Source organism: Mus pahari, chromosome 1 (assembly GCF_900095145.1).
Source record: "Mus pahari chromosome 1, PAHARI_EIJ_v1.1, whole genome shotgun sequence".
Lineage (NCBI taxonomy): Eukaryota > Metazoa > Chordata > Mammalia > Rodentia > Muridae > Mus > Mus pahari.
Window position 1 is genome coordinate 109,234,511 of NC_034590.1, and position 20,709 is coordinate 109,255,219.

Here is a 20,709-nt window from a genome sequence, read left to right on the forward strand (position 1 = left end):
CATTAGGGCTAGGGAAGATGGTTTGTCAGGAAGCAACCCAATTTGTATAATGCTGTCACAGAGTGAGTCTGCCTGCTAGCTGAGTGAAGGCCAGAACCACGGTCAGAATCTGGGGAGTTGTTCTGGCTGGATGTGGAAGTAAATACACAAAAAACTTCCAGATTGCAATCTCAGAAAGCCAAGGGAAGGATAACAGGACCATGTGGGACTCCTAGCATGTGGAAGGTATCATGCTGTGTAGCGGCACACACTAGTAGGCAGCCTGATGATGCAACAGCACCCTGTCCATAACAGCAGTAGGAAAACTCATGAGTGAGCTGTGATTGGAGATCGCCCCCTAAGCAGGTTCTGTCCGGAGCTGTCTGCAGGGCTCTGAAGGCCAGCCAGTGCCTGGCTGTCTAGAGCCAGCAGACCTGATGTTATGCACAGGGACTCTCTGCTCTTTCTAAGGTTGGGGACACAGAAAACCTCGGTTCTGAGCACAGAGTAGCCTGAGACCTCATTCTGAGTGGGAAGGTAGTCACATCCCCCAGGGTGTCCAGCCTCAAGACACCCCTTGCTATTGCCGACTCCTGGCAGCAGTGGAACAGGGATGATGGCTTTGCTCTGTTCGAGGGGAACCTGTCTCCTTTGCAAGCCCAGGACCCAGAGGAGTCGGAGAGAATTAGTGGCCCTGAGTTTCAGTCATTACTTGGTGATTGAAGACTGCTGTAGGTCGCAGCAGGGTCACTCAGCACTGTCCAGTACTGCCTTAGCAGGCCTGCAGACCTTGTCCTGGGAAACTGGTTCTTCCAGTGCCACTGTCATCTGCTCAGAGGGGGACATTAATCTCAGATGTCTGAAAAATTTGGTCCTCCCCTGCCCTGGAGACCAGTGGGGGATGGAGCGCCCCAAATGGGGCCAAACCACAGCCCACCTGCTGCAGCTCACACCAGGATTCACCAGGAGGTCAGCGAGTCCCACTCCATACCAGATTCCCACCTAGCCCTGGGTAGTTCTCTCCTACAGTCCCAGCACTGGGTATCTATCACCATTTCAAATGAGTCCCTGTGAGAATGGGGTCCCTGGTGCCTGGCGGTATTCTGGTTTGCTTTTTTTTTTTGTTGTTGTTGTTGTTGTTGTTGTTGTTGCTGCTGCTGTGATAATACACTGACCAAAAACAGCTAGGAGGAGAGAAGGGTTTGTCTGAATGATAGGTTACAGTGTATCATCAAGAGAAGCCGAGGTAGGGGTTTGGAGGCAGGAAATGAAGCAGAGACCACAGAAGAAGGGCACTGCTTACTGGCTTGCTCACTTTGGCCTGCTCAGCCGCCTTTCTCATTCAGCCCTGGCCCACCTGCCTAGGCAGGGCACTGCATACGGTGGGCTGAGCCCTCCTACATCAGTTAGTAATAAGACAGTCAGTGCCTCAAAGACCAACCTGATCAAAGTAGTTCTGCAGTTGAGGTTTCCTCTTCCCGTGTGGCTCTAGGTGTGTCTTACATTGACAGCTGAAGTGGACTGTGACAGGTGTGTTCTACATCCTCTAGGGAATTTCCCTAAGGCGTCTCCTGCTAAGACAGTGGCCTTCTCCCACCTCCTCCCAACAGTTTATGATGAAAGCCTTGGCCACTGGTCCTCTGTTGTACCAGCCTGCACTTTCTAGTCACCCTCCAAGGCTATAGCCCTCCACCTGAGCACCCACTCTCTACTGTCCATCACCCTCCATGTATCCACCCTCCTTCCATGGCCTAGTTATACCCACGTGACTGTCCATCACACACACACACACACACACACACACACACACACACACATTGCCCCATCCATTTGTTGCCTTATTTTTTGTGCTTTTGCAAGTATGCTGCAGACCTGGTATGTCCTCCAAAACTGTTGAGCAGCGTCTGTTTGCAGGGTTTCCCCAGCACGGAGCTCACTTGCGCTTACATGGGTAGGACCCATGCATGCTTACCGAGCTACAACAAATGCAGGCAGAGAATCTGACATTCACCTAGATATCCATCAGAGTTCATTCTATGGGAAGTTTATGGGAGGCTGTGCATGTCGTGGTAAACCATGAGTGTATTCAATGGGGAGAAGCAACCGAGGGCGATAAGGAGGGTAATACCCATGGGAATGTAATAAGTGACCTTGAGCAGCCAATCCAAATGGTGCTGCCTGAAGCTGAGGAGCTGCAGGAGTGTGTCCTGCTGCAGGTGGGGTGGCCTCTGTGCAGGTATGTTCCCAGCAGTCTGCTGTGGTGGCTCTTCCTAGCAGGCACATAGCAGGCTCTTCTTAATCAGCTCCCACTTGATTATTTAATTAGTCACTGGTTTTTATTCATTTCGCTTTGAGTTTGATAACTTTCACAGCCAAGTCCCAAAAGTGCCCTTATGGCTGGCCCTAGGCATGTCTATGAGTGATATTTTTCCATCCCACAGTGACTCTGCCTGGCTTAGTGCCTGAGATTAATAAGATCACTCAGGGTTGGAGTATGGCTCTATGGTAGAGCGCTTGCCTACAATCAGAGCAAAAATACAAACCACTCCAGTGTGCAGCCTTTTGTGTCAGACACAGTTGGCTCAGATGTTTCTGAACCCATGTCCTGTGAAGACAGGCACACGTCAGAAATCCCAATCATGTCAGAAATCTGGGAGTACCAGAGATTCTTCTTGGCCTTTCAAGGTGGATCTGAATAGTCCAATCATTTACACTCCCAAATAACTATAGAATCAAATTTTCAAATTTCACAAGTATAAAATCTTCTGGGGCTGTGACTGTGATAAGTGTATGCCATTTAATGACATCTTTACTTTATTTCTCAATGTCTCCTGTTATTTCTCAAATATAAAAATGTGTGTGTGTGTGTGTCAACTCTGCACCATCTTAAATTTGCACACATGTCCCATAGATCCTGCAGAATTTCTCATGCAGTCCATCTTATTATCCACAAACAGAAACACATCTTCCTCCTCATCTTCATCCTCATCTGGTGCAAATTTTCCCCAGGTGACTTATAGACTTATAGGCACTGCCTTCTTTTGCTGGTTGGCTGAATTCATGAATGAATACACACTATTTCCACTCAATACTTTTCCTGAATCCAGCTAATGATCTCACCATGTTCTCCACACTGCTGATACATTGAACTACATTGTTAAAATGTATGAATAACAAACCAGGCCAGAGTCATACTTTTATAAAATGCTAAGACTTCGTTTATTTATACATTACTGGAGAGTTAATTGCAAAGGACTCCAGGTACAAATAACTGACCTCATCGATGCTTTGTGTCTGGTTTTGACATCAGGGCCCACTGACCTCAAAACTGAGAAAAACTTTCCTGCCCACCCCCTCCAAATTTGTCATATGAGCAAGCACGTATAATACTCTGCCAGAAAGCCCACTGAGTATGTAAGATGTTAAAAATCCATTTTTATTAGACAGAGCACACTAAAGTTTGTTTTAGTTTGGTATGGGGGTTGGTTGGTTGGTTGGTTGGTTGGTTGGTTGAGGGGGGGTTGTATTTTGTTTTCTTGGGACAAAGTCTTGCTATGTAGTCCAGGCTAGACTTGAACTTTCAGAGATCCTCCTGTCTCTGCCTTCCAGAGGAGGTATGTGCCATCAGACCCACCAGCAAGGTGTTCTTTTTTTTTTTCTTCTATACAACATATTTTGATCATACGTTTTCCCTCCCCAACTTCTCTCAGATTCTCTCTACCTCACTACACACAAAATTAAAACCAAAACAATGAGAAAAACAATAAGACCCCCCCCAAAAAAATGGAGTTTTGTGTTGGGGAACTACTTCCAGGCAAGGGACCCGCCTGAAGTACGGTTGACACTCTACGGGAAAGAATTGATTTTCTTTTTGCCTTTGGCTAGCAATTCCAGCAAAATTTTCTAAGGTTTTGGTTTTATTTTTTCCCAAGCAATATATCCATTTCATCAAAGTTACTGAATCTGTTCGCATGCAGCTATTCACTATGTACACCCTTGATCCCTGTAGTGTATCTATAGAGTGTACAACAGTAACGCTTTCTTCAGATTGGAAGTAATCTCAAACAATGTTTTTAATTAGTTTATTATCACTGATGTGTGTGCACAATGAATGGGGGGGTACACACCATGGTATGTGTGGCAGTTAGAAGGCAACTCTGTGGCATTGGTTCTCCCTGTCTACCAGGTTATTAGGTTATTATTTGGGTTGCAGAAATCAATCTTGGGCTTGCAAAGCAAGGTCCTTTGCCCACTGAGCCACCTCATCAGTCCTTCTTCTCTCTTTATTAGTCTAAGAGTTTATAGCTTCACTGGCTTTTGCTGGGAGCAAGTTTTCAGGATTTGTCCCTAATCTTTATCATCTTCATCAGGTGGCAACCTAGAGCCAAACTTGATGTCTTGTTTTTTCACCTTGTCAAGGTAGAAACTTCAGATCTTTCTCTTCTTTCTAATGGAAGATTGGAAACTATAATTTTCCCTTTTATCCCTGTGGTATATACAGTGAAGAAATTTTGGTGTGTTACATTTTCTTTGGAATTGTTTAGGGTATATTCTTTATAATTTCAACCTTATTCCATGAATATTTTATAAGTGTGTTGTTAAGTCCACAGTATTTGTGGTATCTTGAGCAAAATATTGCTACCAACCTCTCATCTAATTTATTTATGACTAGAGAATATGTTCTGCATGATTTCAAATCTTCTGAATGTTTGAGTCTTCTATGACATATACCTGTTGAAGAGCCGGTGATACACTAGAGGATGCCATTGTTGTCATAGTGAATATGCTACATGTAATGAAAGAGCACAGATAGGGTACCAGTGTTGTCATAGTAAACAAGCCACGCACAGTGAAGAGGGATGTGTGGATACCACTGTTGCCATGGTGAACAGGCCACATAAACAGTGAAAGAAGGTATTTGAATAACATTATTAATATGGTAAACAGGCCACATACAATGAAACAGGATGCCACTGTTGTCATGGTGATCAGTACATGCTCCTTGGAGGAAGCACTGCACGCTTACCTGTGTTGTCTTGCTGAAGCAACCACACAGTGAAAGATGTGTGGATACCTCTGTTTTCATGGTGAACATATCGCAGGCTCTGGAGGAGGATGCATGGACCATGGCTGGCAGGTCACACACAGCAGAGAAGAATGTCAAGATGTCATGGTTGACATGGTGAACACACACACTGGAGGAAGATGTATGAATGTTATGGTTGCCATGATGCATGGGCTACATGGACTAAAGGAAGATGTGTGGGTGCTATTCTCATATGGATGAATAAGCCACCCATTCTGGAGAGTAACGTGTTAATGACACTGGTGTCATGGTAAACAAGCCACGGTGACTAGAGGAGGATCACATTGGTGACATTGTTTAGTGGGATGTGTTACAAGGAGTCTTGAGGCTGATATCTTTAAATACTGTGGCTCTATTTCCTCACTGAATTTTAGTTGGTTGTTCTGTCTCTTGCTGAGAGGAGGAACTTTAATACCAACTGCAACTCGGGGATATGCTCTTTCTCCCCTATTATCTATCAGTTTGTTCTGGTATTTTGAACCCTCTATCGGTCGATGCTGCGCTGCCTCCCAGCCAATCGCAAATGTCATGTCTTGCCCGAGCCTGTGTTACTTCTGTCTTGCTCAAGCCTGTTTTCTCTTCTGCTGCTGGCCTGTTAGCCTTTCTTGGCTTAGAGCAATGGTTCTCCAGCCTCCTGATGCTGCAACCTTTTAATACAGTTCCTCATGTTGTAGTGCCTCCCAATCATAACATTATTTTCATTGCTACTTCAAATCTGAAACTTTAATACTGTTATGAAGAGTAATGCAAATATCTGATTGTGATCTCTGTGAACGGGTTATTTGACCCCAAGGGAGTCGCAACCCACAGGTGGAGAACCACGGACCTAGAGGGCAAGGAGATGACTCTTACAGGCCTACTTCCAGGCCCTATCTCTTCTGGTCTATACTATCCCCAGTTGGGTCTTTCTTTTTTTTTTCCCCCTCTGTTGTAACAATCTCTATCTTGAAGTAGAGTGTTTACTTTGTTACAATGTAACTAATTTTTCACTTGGTTAGATTGTCTCCATTTATTCTCTTTTCTTTTTCTATTTCTTTTGCCACACTGTTTTGATGTGGTTTCTGTTTTTTCCTTCCTCCTTCTCTTCCTGTGTTTGTGTTGTTATAATTTTTTATTTCAAATTTAATATATTAATTAGATTTTTTTCTCTTAGTGTCTCACAGCCACCTCAGAGATTAAAAGACCCAATCTAATCAAAGTCCAAGAAAATAAAGTTGAACTAATTCACGTGAAACATCCAAAGAGATCTTGTAACTCAAGGCCGCCTCCCCTCTTCTTTTATGTCACAAATGTCAAGCCTCTCACCCTATGTCCTGCATGAACTCACAGAATGTCAAACTTCTCTGTTGTAACACTCACCTTTTGTTTGAAGAAGTTAAAGGGAGAAAAATCTTTTTCTAGCTCCCCCTAAGCTTGGCGTTCCCTGTGCTCTTCCTTCCTGGTGACCCAGCTTCGTTCAGAGCAGTATCCCACGACCCTTGGGAATGTCACGTGACCTTCCTTCGAGTGGAGTTCACCCGGACTGTTAGCTTATTTTATTTACTTTTAGGTAGGGTATCACCGTGTGGCACTAGCCTCTCTGGAGCTTGGCTACTGTGGAGCACAGGCAGTTCACAAACACCACAGTTCTCCTTGCCCTGTCTCCCAAGCACTAGAGTTACAGGCATGCACTATGTCATGCTCCACTGCGCCTTCATTCTTGAATTCTAATTGCCACAGTGCCCCTAGAAGGCCCTCCTCCCAGCCTTTGAGTCTGGGTCCTAGTTATAGTACACGTAGGGTCATTGTGCCACACTCAGGGTCTATGTAACAGCAGCCTCTTTCTTGAGAGAATCCTCTCTGAGCTGGCCTGGAGGTGGCCCTACCATGGTTCAACACCATAGGAAGCTATCAGTCATGATGAGTATGTCAGGACCAGTGTATGCACAGGCTGAGTCTAGGGCACACATGCTCAGTGGGGTTGGACTCAAATAGATATCCTGTAGGCTAGACACTGAATCACCCTCAGTGAAGCTGTCAGTCCGTGCTACTGCCTACTCCTGCCAGGGTAATCAGCTGTCTCTCCAGGGATAAGTCAAAAGTGAGCAACTCTCCCAACTGCCACCGAGGGCTAAGGGGGCCCAGGCTCTTCATCCTAAAGCTAGGTTTAACTATTACACGGGGCTGCTGATCACTGAGCACTGTTGACAGTGAAGGGAGGGGTAGGAGCTGCACTCTGGCTGAAGACAGGTCCAAAATGAATCCAACTGGGCCACCACTCAAGACACTACTTCAGGATAAGATGCCCCACTCACCACCCTCCACGACTGTCTTTGCCCTATGGGCATACTGGCTTATATGCCTCTTCATATCTGTCCGGCTCCCAGCCCAGACTCCATGAGGCCCCACTGAAGATTCACCGTGAGTCCCTGCCATTGAGAACCAAATGAGTAGAGGGCAGATTCCCCCACTAGACATGTGCTTGTCCATTCTAAGGGGTGGCCTGGCCTTGGAATCCAGCCACCTCCCCCTATGCATCAGGGAATGGGAAGGATTTGGGCCATTCCTGGAAAGTCAGCCTTCTGCTCTCTGACAGGTTCTACCTCATCAGCGGAGGGGTCCCTTTCATCATCTGTGGGGTCACAGCTGCCACAAACATCAGAAATTATGGGACCGAGGATGAGGACGTGGCCTAGTGAGTACTTCCTACCTGTAAGCTGACAAAACGCTGGGAGCATTTCCCTTCCCCCATCCTCCAGCTCCTCCTGTGATCATCCCAGACCTTTGCAGACTTTGTGCCCAAGGCTGGGGAGGACAGCGAAGGTGCCCACAGACATCTGTCATAATCAACCTTTGTTAGTGACTGTCCCCCAAGGTATCTGTGACAAGGCAATCAATCCCTTGAGATGAACAGCAAGCCATGGCTCTTGGGCCCCAGAATACCATTTAGAGTTGTGCCTCCCCAGCCCCTGGGTTAGCAGAAGCCCCTTTCCCATCACACTCAGCTTCCCACTGACTCTTAGACCCCAAAGGCCTGCCTTTTCTATAGTCTAGGATCAGATAGCAGGAGGTTAGCTGAGCATGGCATACCCCTGGAGCACAGACAGGATTCAGGCCCACCTCTTATGGGGACACAAAGCCCTTCATCATTCTCAGTTTCCCCTCAGGACCCCAGGAAGTCCAACCCTCACGTGTGTCACAGTGGGCCCCATACCCTCCTCATCAGAACCTGCTTCCACCCACTCCCCTGCTTACCTGGGACAATATCCTGCCTCCACCAGTGGACCTCCTTGCCCCACCCACCCCAGCCTGCCTCCGTCCTACCCTGACCCACCTCCTAAGGGCCAGCACACCAGGCTAACCAACAGCTGGCTCCAGACACCTCTCCAGGCTGCCGTTCTGTCCCCATCAACCCAAACCTCATGGCTGCCCAACCAATCTTATCAAAAAATTAAAATATTCCCTTGTAGGAAAGAAACCCCATTCTGTCCTGATGGCAGGGGAGGCGAGCACGCTAGCCACACCCCAAACTTACCTGCTTCTCCCTGCAGCTGCTGGATGGCCTGGGAGCCCAGCCTGGGTGCGTTCTATGGGCCGGCTGCCTTCATTGCCCTGGTCACCTGCGTGTACTTCCTCTGCACCTATGTGCAGCTGAGGCGTCACCCGGAGCGCAGGTATGAGCTCAGAGAGCGCACGGAAGAGCAGCAGCGGCTGGCCGTGCCAGAGAGTAGCCATCGCCACGGAGTCCGTCCCGGCACCCCACCCACCTGTGATGCCCTGGCTGCCTCGCAGCTGCAGAACGAGCATTCCTTCAAGGCCCAGCTTCGTGCTGCTGCCTTCACACTATTCCTGTTCACAGCCACATGGACCTTTGGGGCCCTGGCTGTGTCTCAGGGCCACTTCCTGGACATGATCTTCAGCTGTCTGTATGGCGCCTTCTGCGTGACACTGGGACTCTTTGTACTTATCCACCACTGCGCTAAGCGGGAGGACGTGTGGCAGTGCTGGTGGTCATGCTGCCCTTCCCGGGGAGACACCTCCACCACCAAGCCCAGCGCCCACCCCACACTTGATGCCAACGGGGATGCACTGGGGCATACAGCCTGCCTGCAGGACTCACCATGCCCTGGGAAACTCAGAGGTTTCGGCCATCCACCAGCCAGTCACTGCAAGATGACCAACCTTCAGGCTGCCCAGGGCCATGTCAGCTGTTTGTCACCTGCCACCCCATGCTGCGCCAAGATGCACTGTGAGCAGTTAATGGAGGAGGAGGCCCACATCCATATGGCTGAGGAGGATGCCTTCCCACACGATCCCCACCTGCATGACCCTCACATGCACAGGTGCCTCAAGGGCAGAACTAAGTCCCACTACTTCAGCCGGCACCAGGCAGCTGCAGCTGAGAGGGAGTATGCTTACCACATCCCCTCCAGCCTGGATGGCAGTCCCCATAGCTCACGTTCGGAGAGCCCCACCAGCTCTCTTGAGGGCCCAATGGGGATGCACACATTGGCCTGCTGTGCCCAGGCTGACCCCTTCCCCATGGTCAGCCAGCCTGAGGGTGGAGACACAAGCCCTGGGCTCTATGGCTGCCCTCCACACCTGTCCCCAGGTCCTGCCCATTTGGAGATGCTACGAAGGACACAGTCCCTGCCTTTTGGGGGCCCCAGCCAGAATGGGCTGCTCCAGGGTGATGTTCGAGAAGGCCTGCCGTTTGGCACTGATGGGACAGGGAACATCCGAACAGGACCCTGGAAAAATGAAACTACAGTGTAGCCAGGTTGGGAACACAACTTCTTCACCAGTGCCACCATGTGTCCCTGGAGGAGCTTCAGAGCAGGGAGAGGCCTTTTGCTATGTGGGGTTAACGGGCTGGGAGGGTCATCAAATGACCAAGTGGTTCTGAAATGGTTCTCAGCCCTCAGCCATGATCTCTTTTGTTGTGAAAGAACCCATGGGAAGAACACTGGGCCACGTACAACCTCTTCTGGTCCCCAAGCTTACCTCCATAAGCTAGTCACCTGCTTTCTGTTTATAGCACCTTCCCTTGCTGCTGGGAGGGAAGCTGGGAGACACCCCTCAAAGACTCCAGCTGGTGTTCTTGCCTTTGGTATATGTATGTTAGGTTTTGCTCTAGGGACCACAGCAGTGACCCTCCAGAGCTTGCTCACACTGGGCAGTTTTCTGTCCCTTGTTGTCCTTGTGTTACCTCACACCTACATCTCCACTGGGGGAACCACCTGGCACCTCTGCCTACTCACCCCCTGCACCTGTATGGGACCTGGCCCTGGCCTGGTAGCCTGAGGTCATTTTGGGTGCTAAGGATGGGCCTGGTACGGAGCCATGGAAAGAGGAAACAACTCACGGCTGTGGCCTTCAGGGAGCTAACCACAGTCTCTCTGGGCCTGTGCTGTTGAAAGTCGGCCTCTGTCAGACTTGATTCTGTTCCAATGTGAGCATGTAGTAGTCAGGTTCTCCGTCCCACAAGGAGGGGCTGAGTGGAGTGTGATGGTCATCACGGATGAAGGTTTCTTAGCATAGATGACAGTTTCTTTTCCTTTTTGCCATTTTCATGACCATTTTGGGTACAAAGCCCCGCCTCAAAGAGTCTATTTCAACAATGAGCCTTTTGTACAAGCAAGTGTCTTGTCCCAGGGGAGATCCTCACAGAAGTGAGAGCCCAGAGATGCCAACCTGTGAGACTGTCCACCCTTCCTCTCCAGCTTTCTCTTCCCAGTTTGTAGTCCATATGCATACATATGTACACACACACAGAGAGAGAGAGAGAGAGAGAGAGAGAGAGAGAGAGAGAGAGGCATACATATATGAACACATCACATATGCACACATTTGTGTGTACACACATGCTTATGCACACCACACACACGTGCATCCACACATTTGCTCACCACATACATGCACATGCATATGCCTGCACACCACCACCCACGCCCACATACAGGCGCACTGGTGTTCACACGCACCCACAAACAATTAGTGTGTATCATAGCCCTGAGTGCTGGGTTTCTCTGCAGATGTGGGTGAGTCTGTGACTTGCTTCACAGAGCATAACCTTCCTGATATCCGCCTCAGAGAACAGGGCATGGGTAAGCTCCTAGAGCACTGGAGGCGAGCCTGTGGCGGGCAGTGCCATCTAGAGGCAGACACTCAGTATCTGAGTAAAGAGGCTGGCAGGCAGATCTGATATTCACAAGCTCCTCTGTGATGTCCCTTAAAGCAGCATTCTGTACCCATCCCTCAGGTGGGTAGCCGAGGACCACCAGGCTGTTTCAGCGCCTTTCACTAATGGACTTCTTTACCTGCTTGCGTAGCTGATGTGTGCAGAACCCACCATGCTGTGTATGTACTGTAGATACAGACCATCCAGAGGAAAATACAGTGTTTTACATTGTTTGCCCTTGGTCGGGCTGGTCAGTAGCATTCATGTGTGTGTTTCTCAGTCTTGTCAAGGAAGACCAGTATGGGAGAGGCTTGGCATCCATCCAGGCTGCTCCTCTGAGCCTAATCCCTCATCTTTTCTACCACGGTGCCTCTGGGAGAACAGAGACACCTCTTCATTCAACCAAAGAAATTCGGCATTAAATATTGAACCTGGCTGTGTTTCAACATTGATTTAGATTCATGAGTCCACTTGGACCAATGCTGCAGCAGAGTCCTGTTATGTCCTGTAGAGAGGTATAATGATTTGCAGCGTCCCTGCTTCATAGAGCCCCCGACTCAGAACCAACCTCCCTTAGACTGAAAGTTGTCTGTGCCAGCTTTCCAGGTCTTACTTTCCCAGGCCCCTTCCTTCTTCCTTCATGAGAATCCACGTGGCCAGTATGTAGGTGGCTGTACAGTGAGTGTGCGCATGAGTGTGAACACATGCGTGCCTGTAGAGTGTGAGTTGTGAGTGGGTGTTGTCAGAGTCATGCTGCATGTCCATCTGTATGGAATGTGTGTGTATATGGGTGTGTGTGTGTGTGTGTGTGTGTGTGTATGTGTGTGTGCTCTTCACAAAGGAAGCATCACACACAAGCACGTGCGTATACACACACACACACACACACACACACACAAAACAGCCTCCCTGCACTGGAAAATATTTCATGAGGTTATATCCTCAGCACACAGAGATGTTATGACAACTTTAATCACCTCAGCAGTGATTCTAACTATGGAGGCTCTGCCTGTCTGGAGACCAGCAGTGTCTGCTGCGTCTCCCATGGGGGCACTCCACAGCCAGACAATCTCACGTCAGCCTGCTGAGGTACCGGTGCTGCCTGGGCAGATCAAGGACACCTCTCAGATCTATGAATGAGTCACCTCTTCAGGGGCTTTGAGCAGCTGAGAGGCCCCTGGAGCTACCAGAAAGACGCTGAGGTGAAATCTACATCCCATCTGCCTGAAACAGGCAGGCAAGACTGAAACATGGGAAGACCAGGGAGACCCTGGGCCCCATCTTCAAAGGAAAGTCAACTTAGAGAGTGTAATGAGGTTGCTGGGGCTGTAGGTCAAGGCGTAGCCTTGGCTGGAGACCTGTGGATGGATCCTTCTATAGGAGCAGGTAGCCCTGTTCATTTCTTTAGCAGTTCCTGGCAGAGGTGGTCCTAATGGTGGCTGTGCTCTAGGCAGTCTGCCAAGTCCTGCCACCTGTCCCCTGATTCTCAGTGTTTCTGGATAGACGCTGCAGGCCTCAGCCTACAGTAGGCTCTGAGATCAGCAGATCCCTCTGCAAGGACCACAACCCCCAGGGCTGCCTTCGTCACACTGACTCCTTCATGGTGTTGTTAGAATTTACATTTGAAGCCAGTGGCCAGGGAAACACCTTCATTCTATGATTTACTATCTTCTAAAATGTCACTTGTTATTACAACTGGGACCAAAGAGTGAAGCCTGAGCCGGGCAGTGGTGGCGCTCGCCTTTAATCCCAGCACTTGGGAGGCAGAGGCAGGCGGATTTCTGAGTTCGAGGCCAGCCTGGTCTACAGAGGGAGTTAAAGGGTAAAGCCCATAAAGCAATGTATTTGAAGTCCTCTGACTACAATGGAGCCCAGCTCTGCATCCGCAACAGAGGCTAGAGACAAAAGAGACAGAAGGAACAGTGGGCACATGGCTTAGGCAGAGGCTGGGCCCAATGGGGATTTTGGGATAGAAGATAAACCAAGGGAGTGAACTGTTCTCTGGGACAAATGAGTGGTCACCTGGGTGCTTTGGTTAAACAGGAGGATGGATAGAGTGGGAAGGTCCTGAGGTCCAGGCAGGGGAGAGAAGGAGGTCCCTGGGGCCCCCCACTCATAAAGGGTGCTTTACAGTGAGTCAGTCAGGCTACCTCAAGAATCAAGTAGAGAACCAGTTTTCACCTCATGCCTCACTGGATCCCAGACAGGAGGTTTAAAGAGAGCTAGTACCCAGATAGCCAATCCCCACTACTCCGGGACTACTATCCAGGCTTTCTATGGCTGCATACCACATTCTTTCCACTCACCAAGGCCCAGACAGGCACTGGATGTCCCAGGGGATCAACTGGGATGGTGGGCCCCTGGTTGACTCCTCACCTACTACTGCTTTGGGTGCTTAGAGAAATGATGTTAAGTTCCTTTTAATCCCAGACTACATGATTTGATCCTGCATAAATATCAACACAATTGTGATACCACACTCCTGTCTCCACAACCAAGCCATGGCCCCTCCAAGGGGCCAGCAGTTGGGCCTGTGCACAAGTTCCCATGGCAACTGTTTCAACAAGACAGTGACTTGTAAGACAACTGACTCAGAGAAGAGGCTTGGTTTGACCTGCATTTTTGAGGATCTAGTCCAGGACCAGGAGTCCATGGCTTTGGGTTCATGGTTGGGTACCAGACAGTGACAAAGGACATGTTGGGAAACATAGGGAAGAGCAAGCAGCAGAGATCACACCAGGAAGGACCAGATACCCATGATCCCTCTTAAAAGCCTGTCCAATGACTTAAAGGTTCCTCATCCCACAAAGACCCTTCCCAGAGGCGCATAGCACACACCCCTTACCCCCGCAACAGCACTGCCTTGGGAAACGAGCCTTTGACACATGGACTTCTAAGCATACCACAACAAGGACACAACAGCAAGACATTGCAGAAGGCAGGCCCTTCCCTGACAGCCAACGTCCTTGGCCTGTCCTCAGGACCAGATCCACCTGCCTGGAAAGGGAAGGTGGAAAGAGCTGACTCACCAGGGAGAGCCAGAGGAGTCCTCATGCCTGTGTCTTGGTTTAGAGAGGACTCCTGGCCCTGTCTCAGGAACATGTACCAAGACTCCCAGAAAGAGAGGCATTCTGGTGAATTGCTGTGGGGAAGTGTTCAGGGAGGACACTGACAGGGGAAGGAGACATGGCCCACACAGGGCAGGATGAATGTCACCGACAGAATTCACCTTTCTGGTACCCTGGGATGGTGAGTGCTCTCCACTAGTGTATTCAGGAGAGCACTTAAGTACTGTGGGGTAGGTAAGTGCTGTGTGACCTTTGTATTGTGGGAAACAGTGAGTGCAGCCACCACCTTAGGAAGCTGATCCCCAGGGTCTCTGAATCATCATCGCCTGCATCACCTTGATGTAGGCTTAGATTTTTTCAAAACCTACTTTATTTAGGGTTCTTAAATCCTTTAACCTCCCATCTAATTCACTGGCCAGAGGTGAGGGAGGGAGAAGATTAATTGGAAAAGGATGAAGTGGACCTGCTTAGAAGCAGTTCCTTGGGGCAATTTTACTCTTTGTTGTCAGGGTACCAGCCGTCCAGGTCAATAGCCAACACCAAACAGGAATCTGTAGCAGTGACACAAACCAACAGAAACCGCAAGGTTCACATGAGTCTGTGGAGGCAGCCAGAAGCAGCTGGGATACCACGAGAAGTTCTTTGGTGTGTTTCTCTCTACAAAGTGAAGACCAGCAAAGACCAGCAAGGACCAGCGAAGCGATGCATAGCAAATGTAAGAGCATCCTCTTATTGTTTGTGGGGTTCCATTTATATTCTTTCTAAACATCACACACTCCCTCAAGTGTCTGTCTTCAGCGAAACATCCCATGCCCTCTCACAAGACAACTTCCAGAAATACATCGCGTGACACAACCAGAGTTGTTAACAAAACCAGAAATTTTTCACTTCACCAAGAGGGACAACTCCTGATTTATATTGAATTCCAATCTGTGTCTTGAGAGGGAACCTGGGACAGAGGCTATTTCAGGAAGGTGACCCAACACGGGAGGCAGATGAGGGAAAAGCTTCTGAACGAAAGCATGGGTCCATTACAGTCTGGGTGACTGAATTAGGCAAGGCATCAGACGGTCTCGTTACAGATTTACCCAGTAACGGTTATCACAGCCTGGGAGGGAAGACTGCAGTCAGAACTAACACAGTGATGAAAGGAACAATTCTGCTCTGAACACTCAGGCTGGGGAGAAAGTGGGGAGGTGCCTGGGGTCACCGGGATGCACTCTGTGTGCTAGGTACCAGGATTAGACGTGAAAAGGCTCAAACCTAACAGGTCAAAATTTCCTCCAGCTGGACTGATAGAAACCGTGTGCTGTGGCAGGGTGGCTTAGGGACCTCAACACTTCCCCTATACTGGGAGGAGACATGAGATGCAGAAGATGAAGCTAATGAGCAAATCCCTTTTGCAGGGAAGGTGAAACCAGCAAAGACAGGTGGTCAAACTTACCCATCTTCTGTGTTCTTTGCTGCCTACCGTCCTATATTCATCTTTCTTGCCCTCCATTCCCCTTCCTCTAGGAGCATCAGCCCCACCCCACCCCCACTCACAGCTCCCCACAGAATCCCACCCCTCCAAGGAAAACTGGAGGAGGGGTTACAAAGAGCTGCTCTGGGCTGCGAAGAACATTGGGAATCTGGGAATGAAGCTATTCCTTCTTGTGGTGATGCAGTCACCCTATCACACTGCACAACTTGCTCACATTCGGTATCATGTATGTCACTCATCTCTATAAAAACCACCTGGCACATGGCATCCGGGAGCAGGGGATGGAGAGGAGTGAGTAGAGGGCCACACACTGGCCCAGACATCCAGCATCAACCTTCAAAGCCTCCCTGAGATACTGGGAGTAACCAGGGGACTATGAGCATTTCTTGGCAGAATGATCACCATGGAAATAGAATCAAGACCAAGAGTACACTTTCAGACCTGGGCCTTGGGCATGCTCAGGGTTCCCTGGTCTCATAGTGACACCTAAGCCTCTAGGCCTACTGAACCCATTCCTTCCCACTGCTCCACTGGCTAACAGGCCACTCACCATGAATGCCCTCAGATACAGTCCCCACATGCAGGGACACACAGACACACAGATAAATGGGATGAGAGACAGAACAATCAGGACTCCACAGAAATGTCTAGGATCTAACATGAGCCTGACCACCTGAATACTGTCATTCCCCTCTCCTGGGAGAGCCTAGGGGACTGGGTGGACACCATGTGGCCATCCCAGTTCTGGAAAGAAAGGAGTTAATGGGTGTTTTTAAAAGCCCAGGCTTCCCCTGAGGACACTATAAGAAAACCGTCCACTCTAGAGTGATCCCAGCTTCTCCTGGAAAGAAAGATGGTATACCAGAACTCTCACACATACACATCACCCACAGGGAGCCCAGAGCCACCTAGTTATGAATTTATCCCCAGAAGACCAGGGAGACACAAAAAAAGGTCACAGAGTCAAAGAATGACTCTAACCCCAACTTGCAGGCACCATGGGCTAGCTGCCAGGGAATGTCCTTGTGGCAAAAAGAATCAACTGAGACACAGGTCTCAGGGGGAGATGGCACATCCCTGTGCCTCTGGTCAGCTGGAACAAGGACCTATTGTCACTTCTGGTTGTCTTCAAGCCTGGTCCGGGAGCTAGCCACAGTGACATCTGGGGACATCTACAGAGGACAATGTCATCTTGAGTGGGCAAATGGGCTAAGTGTTCTGTGACTTTCCAGAGTATGTTCTGGCCACTCCAGTGCTCAGTGGAAGCACTGGGCTGGAGCCCCAGGATTGGTCAGCGTTAGCACCAGGACCAGTAAGCATCAATAGTCTAGGGCAAATGTATTAATAATTAAAATGCATAATTAATATAAATAGAGAAATGCTGCAGCTGAAGCCAGAAACGGTTATACTTACACCTTTATCAATATCCACATACCCTGTTGTCTTACTCAGTGTTCTATTGCTGTGAAGAAACACCATGGCCAAGCCAACACTTATAAAGGAACACATGTGACACCCAGTGGCATATTCCTTCCAATAAGGTCACATTTACTCCAAAAAGGCCACACCTACTGATTCCTCTCAAGTGGTACCAATATCTGATAACTAAGCATTCAAATATGTGAGCCTATAGGGGTCATTTTTTTTTTCAAACCTCCACAGCCATTAATAAGGAATGTAAACAGAAGGATGTAGAAGGATTACAAATAAAATAAAATAAAATAAAATAAAATGACCCTGGAGAAATGGCACTTGCTGCTGTTCCAGAGGACCCATGCTTAATTCCCAGCACCCACATGACAGCTCACAACTGTGTAACTCCAGTTTCAGAGGACCTATCACCCTCTTTTGACCTTCATGGGCACCAGGTACATAGGCTGTACATAAACATACATGCAGGCAAAATATTCATACACATAAAAAATTACTTTTTAAAAAGTGAAAAAAAGCTTGCCTAAAAACAGATGTTTTATTAATTTAATTAAATGTAGTATTAATATTAAAGTATTAATACTAAAAAGTAGTTTCTTCAAATTCATGAAAAATATATTTCATAGAGATAAGGAATCATTTTAATAGGAAAATATTATAATTGAAAATTATACACTTATAAAAAATGCAATAGTGGTAGACTCAAAGTAGGAACTTACTGATTCAATCACAGTGAATAGTTCTATACACCCTTTTGGCACTAAAAGACACACAGATTAATCATGCATGGTGGTGTTCGTTTGTAATCCCAGCACTTGAAAGGCTAAGGCAAGAAAATTGCCAGTTTGGATCCAGTTTGAACTACATAGACTAATCTTATTTCACAAAAGATAAGACAGAGAGACAAGGCTGGAGAAATGGCTCAGTAGTGAAGAGCACTGGTTGCTCTTGCAGAGGAGCTGGGTTCAGTTCCCGGCACCCACACGATGGCTCACAGCTGTCTCACAGCTGTCTGTAAATCCGGCTCTAGAGGATCTGACTGACACCTTCTGGCTTTGTTGGCACTAGGCACACAAATAGTACACTGACATACATGCAGGCAAACAAACACTGACACAAATAAATGTTTTAAAATATTTTTTTTAAAAGAAAGAGGGAGGGGAGGGAGGAGACAATAGGGGAGAGCAGATAGGCGTGGAGAGGAGAGATGAGGAGAACAGAGGAGAGGGGAGGAGAGGAGAGGAGAGGAGAGGAGAGGAGAGGAGATAGAAACTCTAGTACTGTGATCAGTTAAGTTTGAACTTCTGACATACAATGAACACTCAAAACTCATGCTACACTGGAGGAATATATTTTGAGCTATAAACAAAATTTCACATATTCTCTGATTCTCTCTCTCCCTCTGGCTTTTCTTCTGTTACATACCAGCATACACGGGGTTCACATACAATCGGGCACCCATACATACACAGAAAAACAAAATAAGTTATTTTTAATTTTTAGAGCATTTCTTAAAAATAGGGTCTTATATGTCTCAGGCTGGCGTTGAACGCACTATATAGCCAAAACTGTCCTTGAACGCCTGATCCCCTGCCTGTAATTCCCACATGCTGAGGTTATATGTATGCACAGTTTCACACAATCTCCTAACACACTTGCATTTAAGCCAGATGTCATTAACATTGAAACAAGCAAAAACATATGTTTGAGAATTTTGGAACATACTTTGATATATAATCACAATGACAATGTAATACACCAAACTTATCACAGTAAAACTGTGCTACATGCAGTTTGACCATGATGAAGTTTAACAACTATGAAGAAGGAAGGCAGAGGGGACGAAAGGGGCAGGAAAAGTGAAGGGGAGATTTTGTAAATGTGTAAGTTGTGCACCCACCTCAAGAATTTATAAAAATAGGGGCTAGAGTCAGAGGACCCGGGTTTGGATACCAATCTGGATAGCTAATGACACTGCCTACAGCCGTTACTCCATTTGATGAAATTCGGTGTCTATTTATGATTTTAAAATCATTCATGAGGGCTGGATAGATGGCTCACGAATTAAGAGAACCCAGGTTAAATTCCCAGCACCCACATGGCAGCTCACAACTATCTGTATCTCCAGTTCTAGAGCACCTGAACCTCCTCTGGCCTCTGTAAGCTCCAAGAATACACATGGTTGCATAGAGATATATGCAGACAAAGTGCTCATACACATAAAATAAAAATAAATATGCCTTTTAAAATGCATTAAGCAAACCAGTAATAGGAATGGCTGAATGGAGATACAGAAATCCATGATAAAGTTATACTTGTGTCCAGAGGTTCTGACACATGCTCCCGTATTCCATAGGCACCTGTGGACACATGGTTCACAAGCAGGAACACACATACAAATAAATAAAAATAAAATTAATTTTTTAATTTTTAAAAAATTTCTAAAATAATAAACCAAAATTAGGAGAAATTAAATAATAAAGAAAAATAGAAAATAGAAAATGAAATATAAATATATACTTACATATAACATATATAAATATGTGTTACAAAAATATGTTTAAAAATATTAATAAAGCCAGATGTTTGGCACACAACTTTAATCCCAGCATTCAGGAGACAGAGGCAGGCAGATCTCTGTGAGTTTGTGGCCAACTGGTCTACATAATGAGTTCTAGGATAGCCAGGGCTACTTAGACCCTGTCTTGGAAAAAAAATAATTAATTTGCTAGTTAGTTAAAAAAAAAACCTGGCAAATCTGATCAAGAAAGAAAGAAACACAAGCTACACAAGCTATAGATGCCAGGAGTCACAGGGGCCATCACTACAGATGCTACAGATAAAAGAGAAGGGGCGGAGACAAAGAGAATGCATACTACCCATAACCATACATCAGGAAGTTTGAACAGTAGAGTGAAACAGAATAATTCCTAGGAAAGAATATAACAAAATTGTCCTAAGGGAACATAAAAACAGTTTAACAATTTATAGCTATTCAAGAAATGACTCCATAGTTTGAAACTTTGTCATTAAGAAAAATAGTGTCTTAGTCCAAGTGTCCAGATGGCTTCATCAAAAAATTCTATCCAACCACTAAAGATGGAAACAATATGAGTTTACAAGAACTTTTCCAAAGAACAGAAAAGGAAGGAATCCATCCAACCACTCATGAGTAAGCATAATCTTCTAATTAAATCTGACAAGGACATTATAAAACTATAAAATATAGGCCAACAAAAACAAGTATAAAAAGCCTACACAAAAAATTACTCAACCAAGCCCAGCAACACTGGGAAAGATAACATATCCTAATCATATGGATTTATTCCAGAAAATATATAATTAAACATTATGCATTTGTCAGTATAACCATAAACATTAACAGAACAAAGGAGAAAACATGATCATCTTAATAGGCACAGACACACATTTGATGAAATTCAATGACTATGATTTTTTTTAAAACAGACCTAATTCATTTATTTTTCTTGTATAAAAACCC

The 20,709-nt window shown here is 47.0% G+C and overlaps 1 protein-coding gene across 2 annotated transcripts in view; it reads left to right on the forward strand.

The window, feature by feature from the left end:
• The window catches only part of Adgra1 (adhesion G protein-coupled receptor A1), a 44,308-nt gene extending 32,637 nt beyond the window's left edge, over nucleotides 1–11,671 (forward strand). The window contains exons 7-8 of one of the 2 annotated variants that reach the window (XM_021211819.1): nucleotides 7,641–7,739; nucleotides 8,596–11,671. In XM_021211819.1, the coding sequence (XP_021067478.1) occupies nucleotides 7,641–7,739; nucleotides 8,596–9,820 (1,324 nt within the window). In that variant the 3' untranslated portion in view covers nucleotides 9,821–11,671. The remainder of the gene's footprint in view (nucleotides 1–7,640; nucleotides 7,740–8,595) is intronic. The other variant, XM_029540146.1, reaches the window with a different exon arrangement.
• Nucleotides 11,672–20,709: the final 9,038 nt, after the last annotated feature.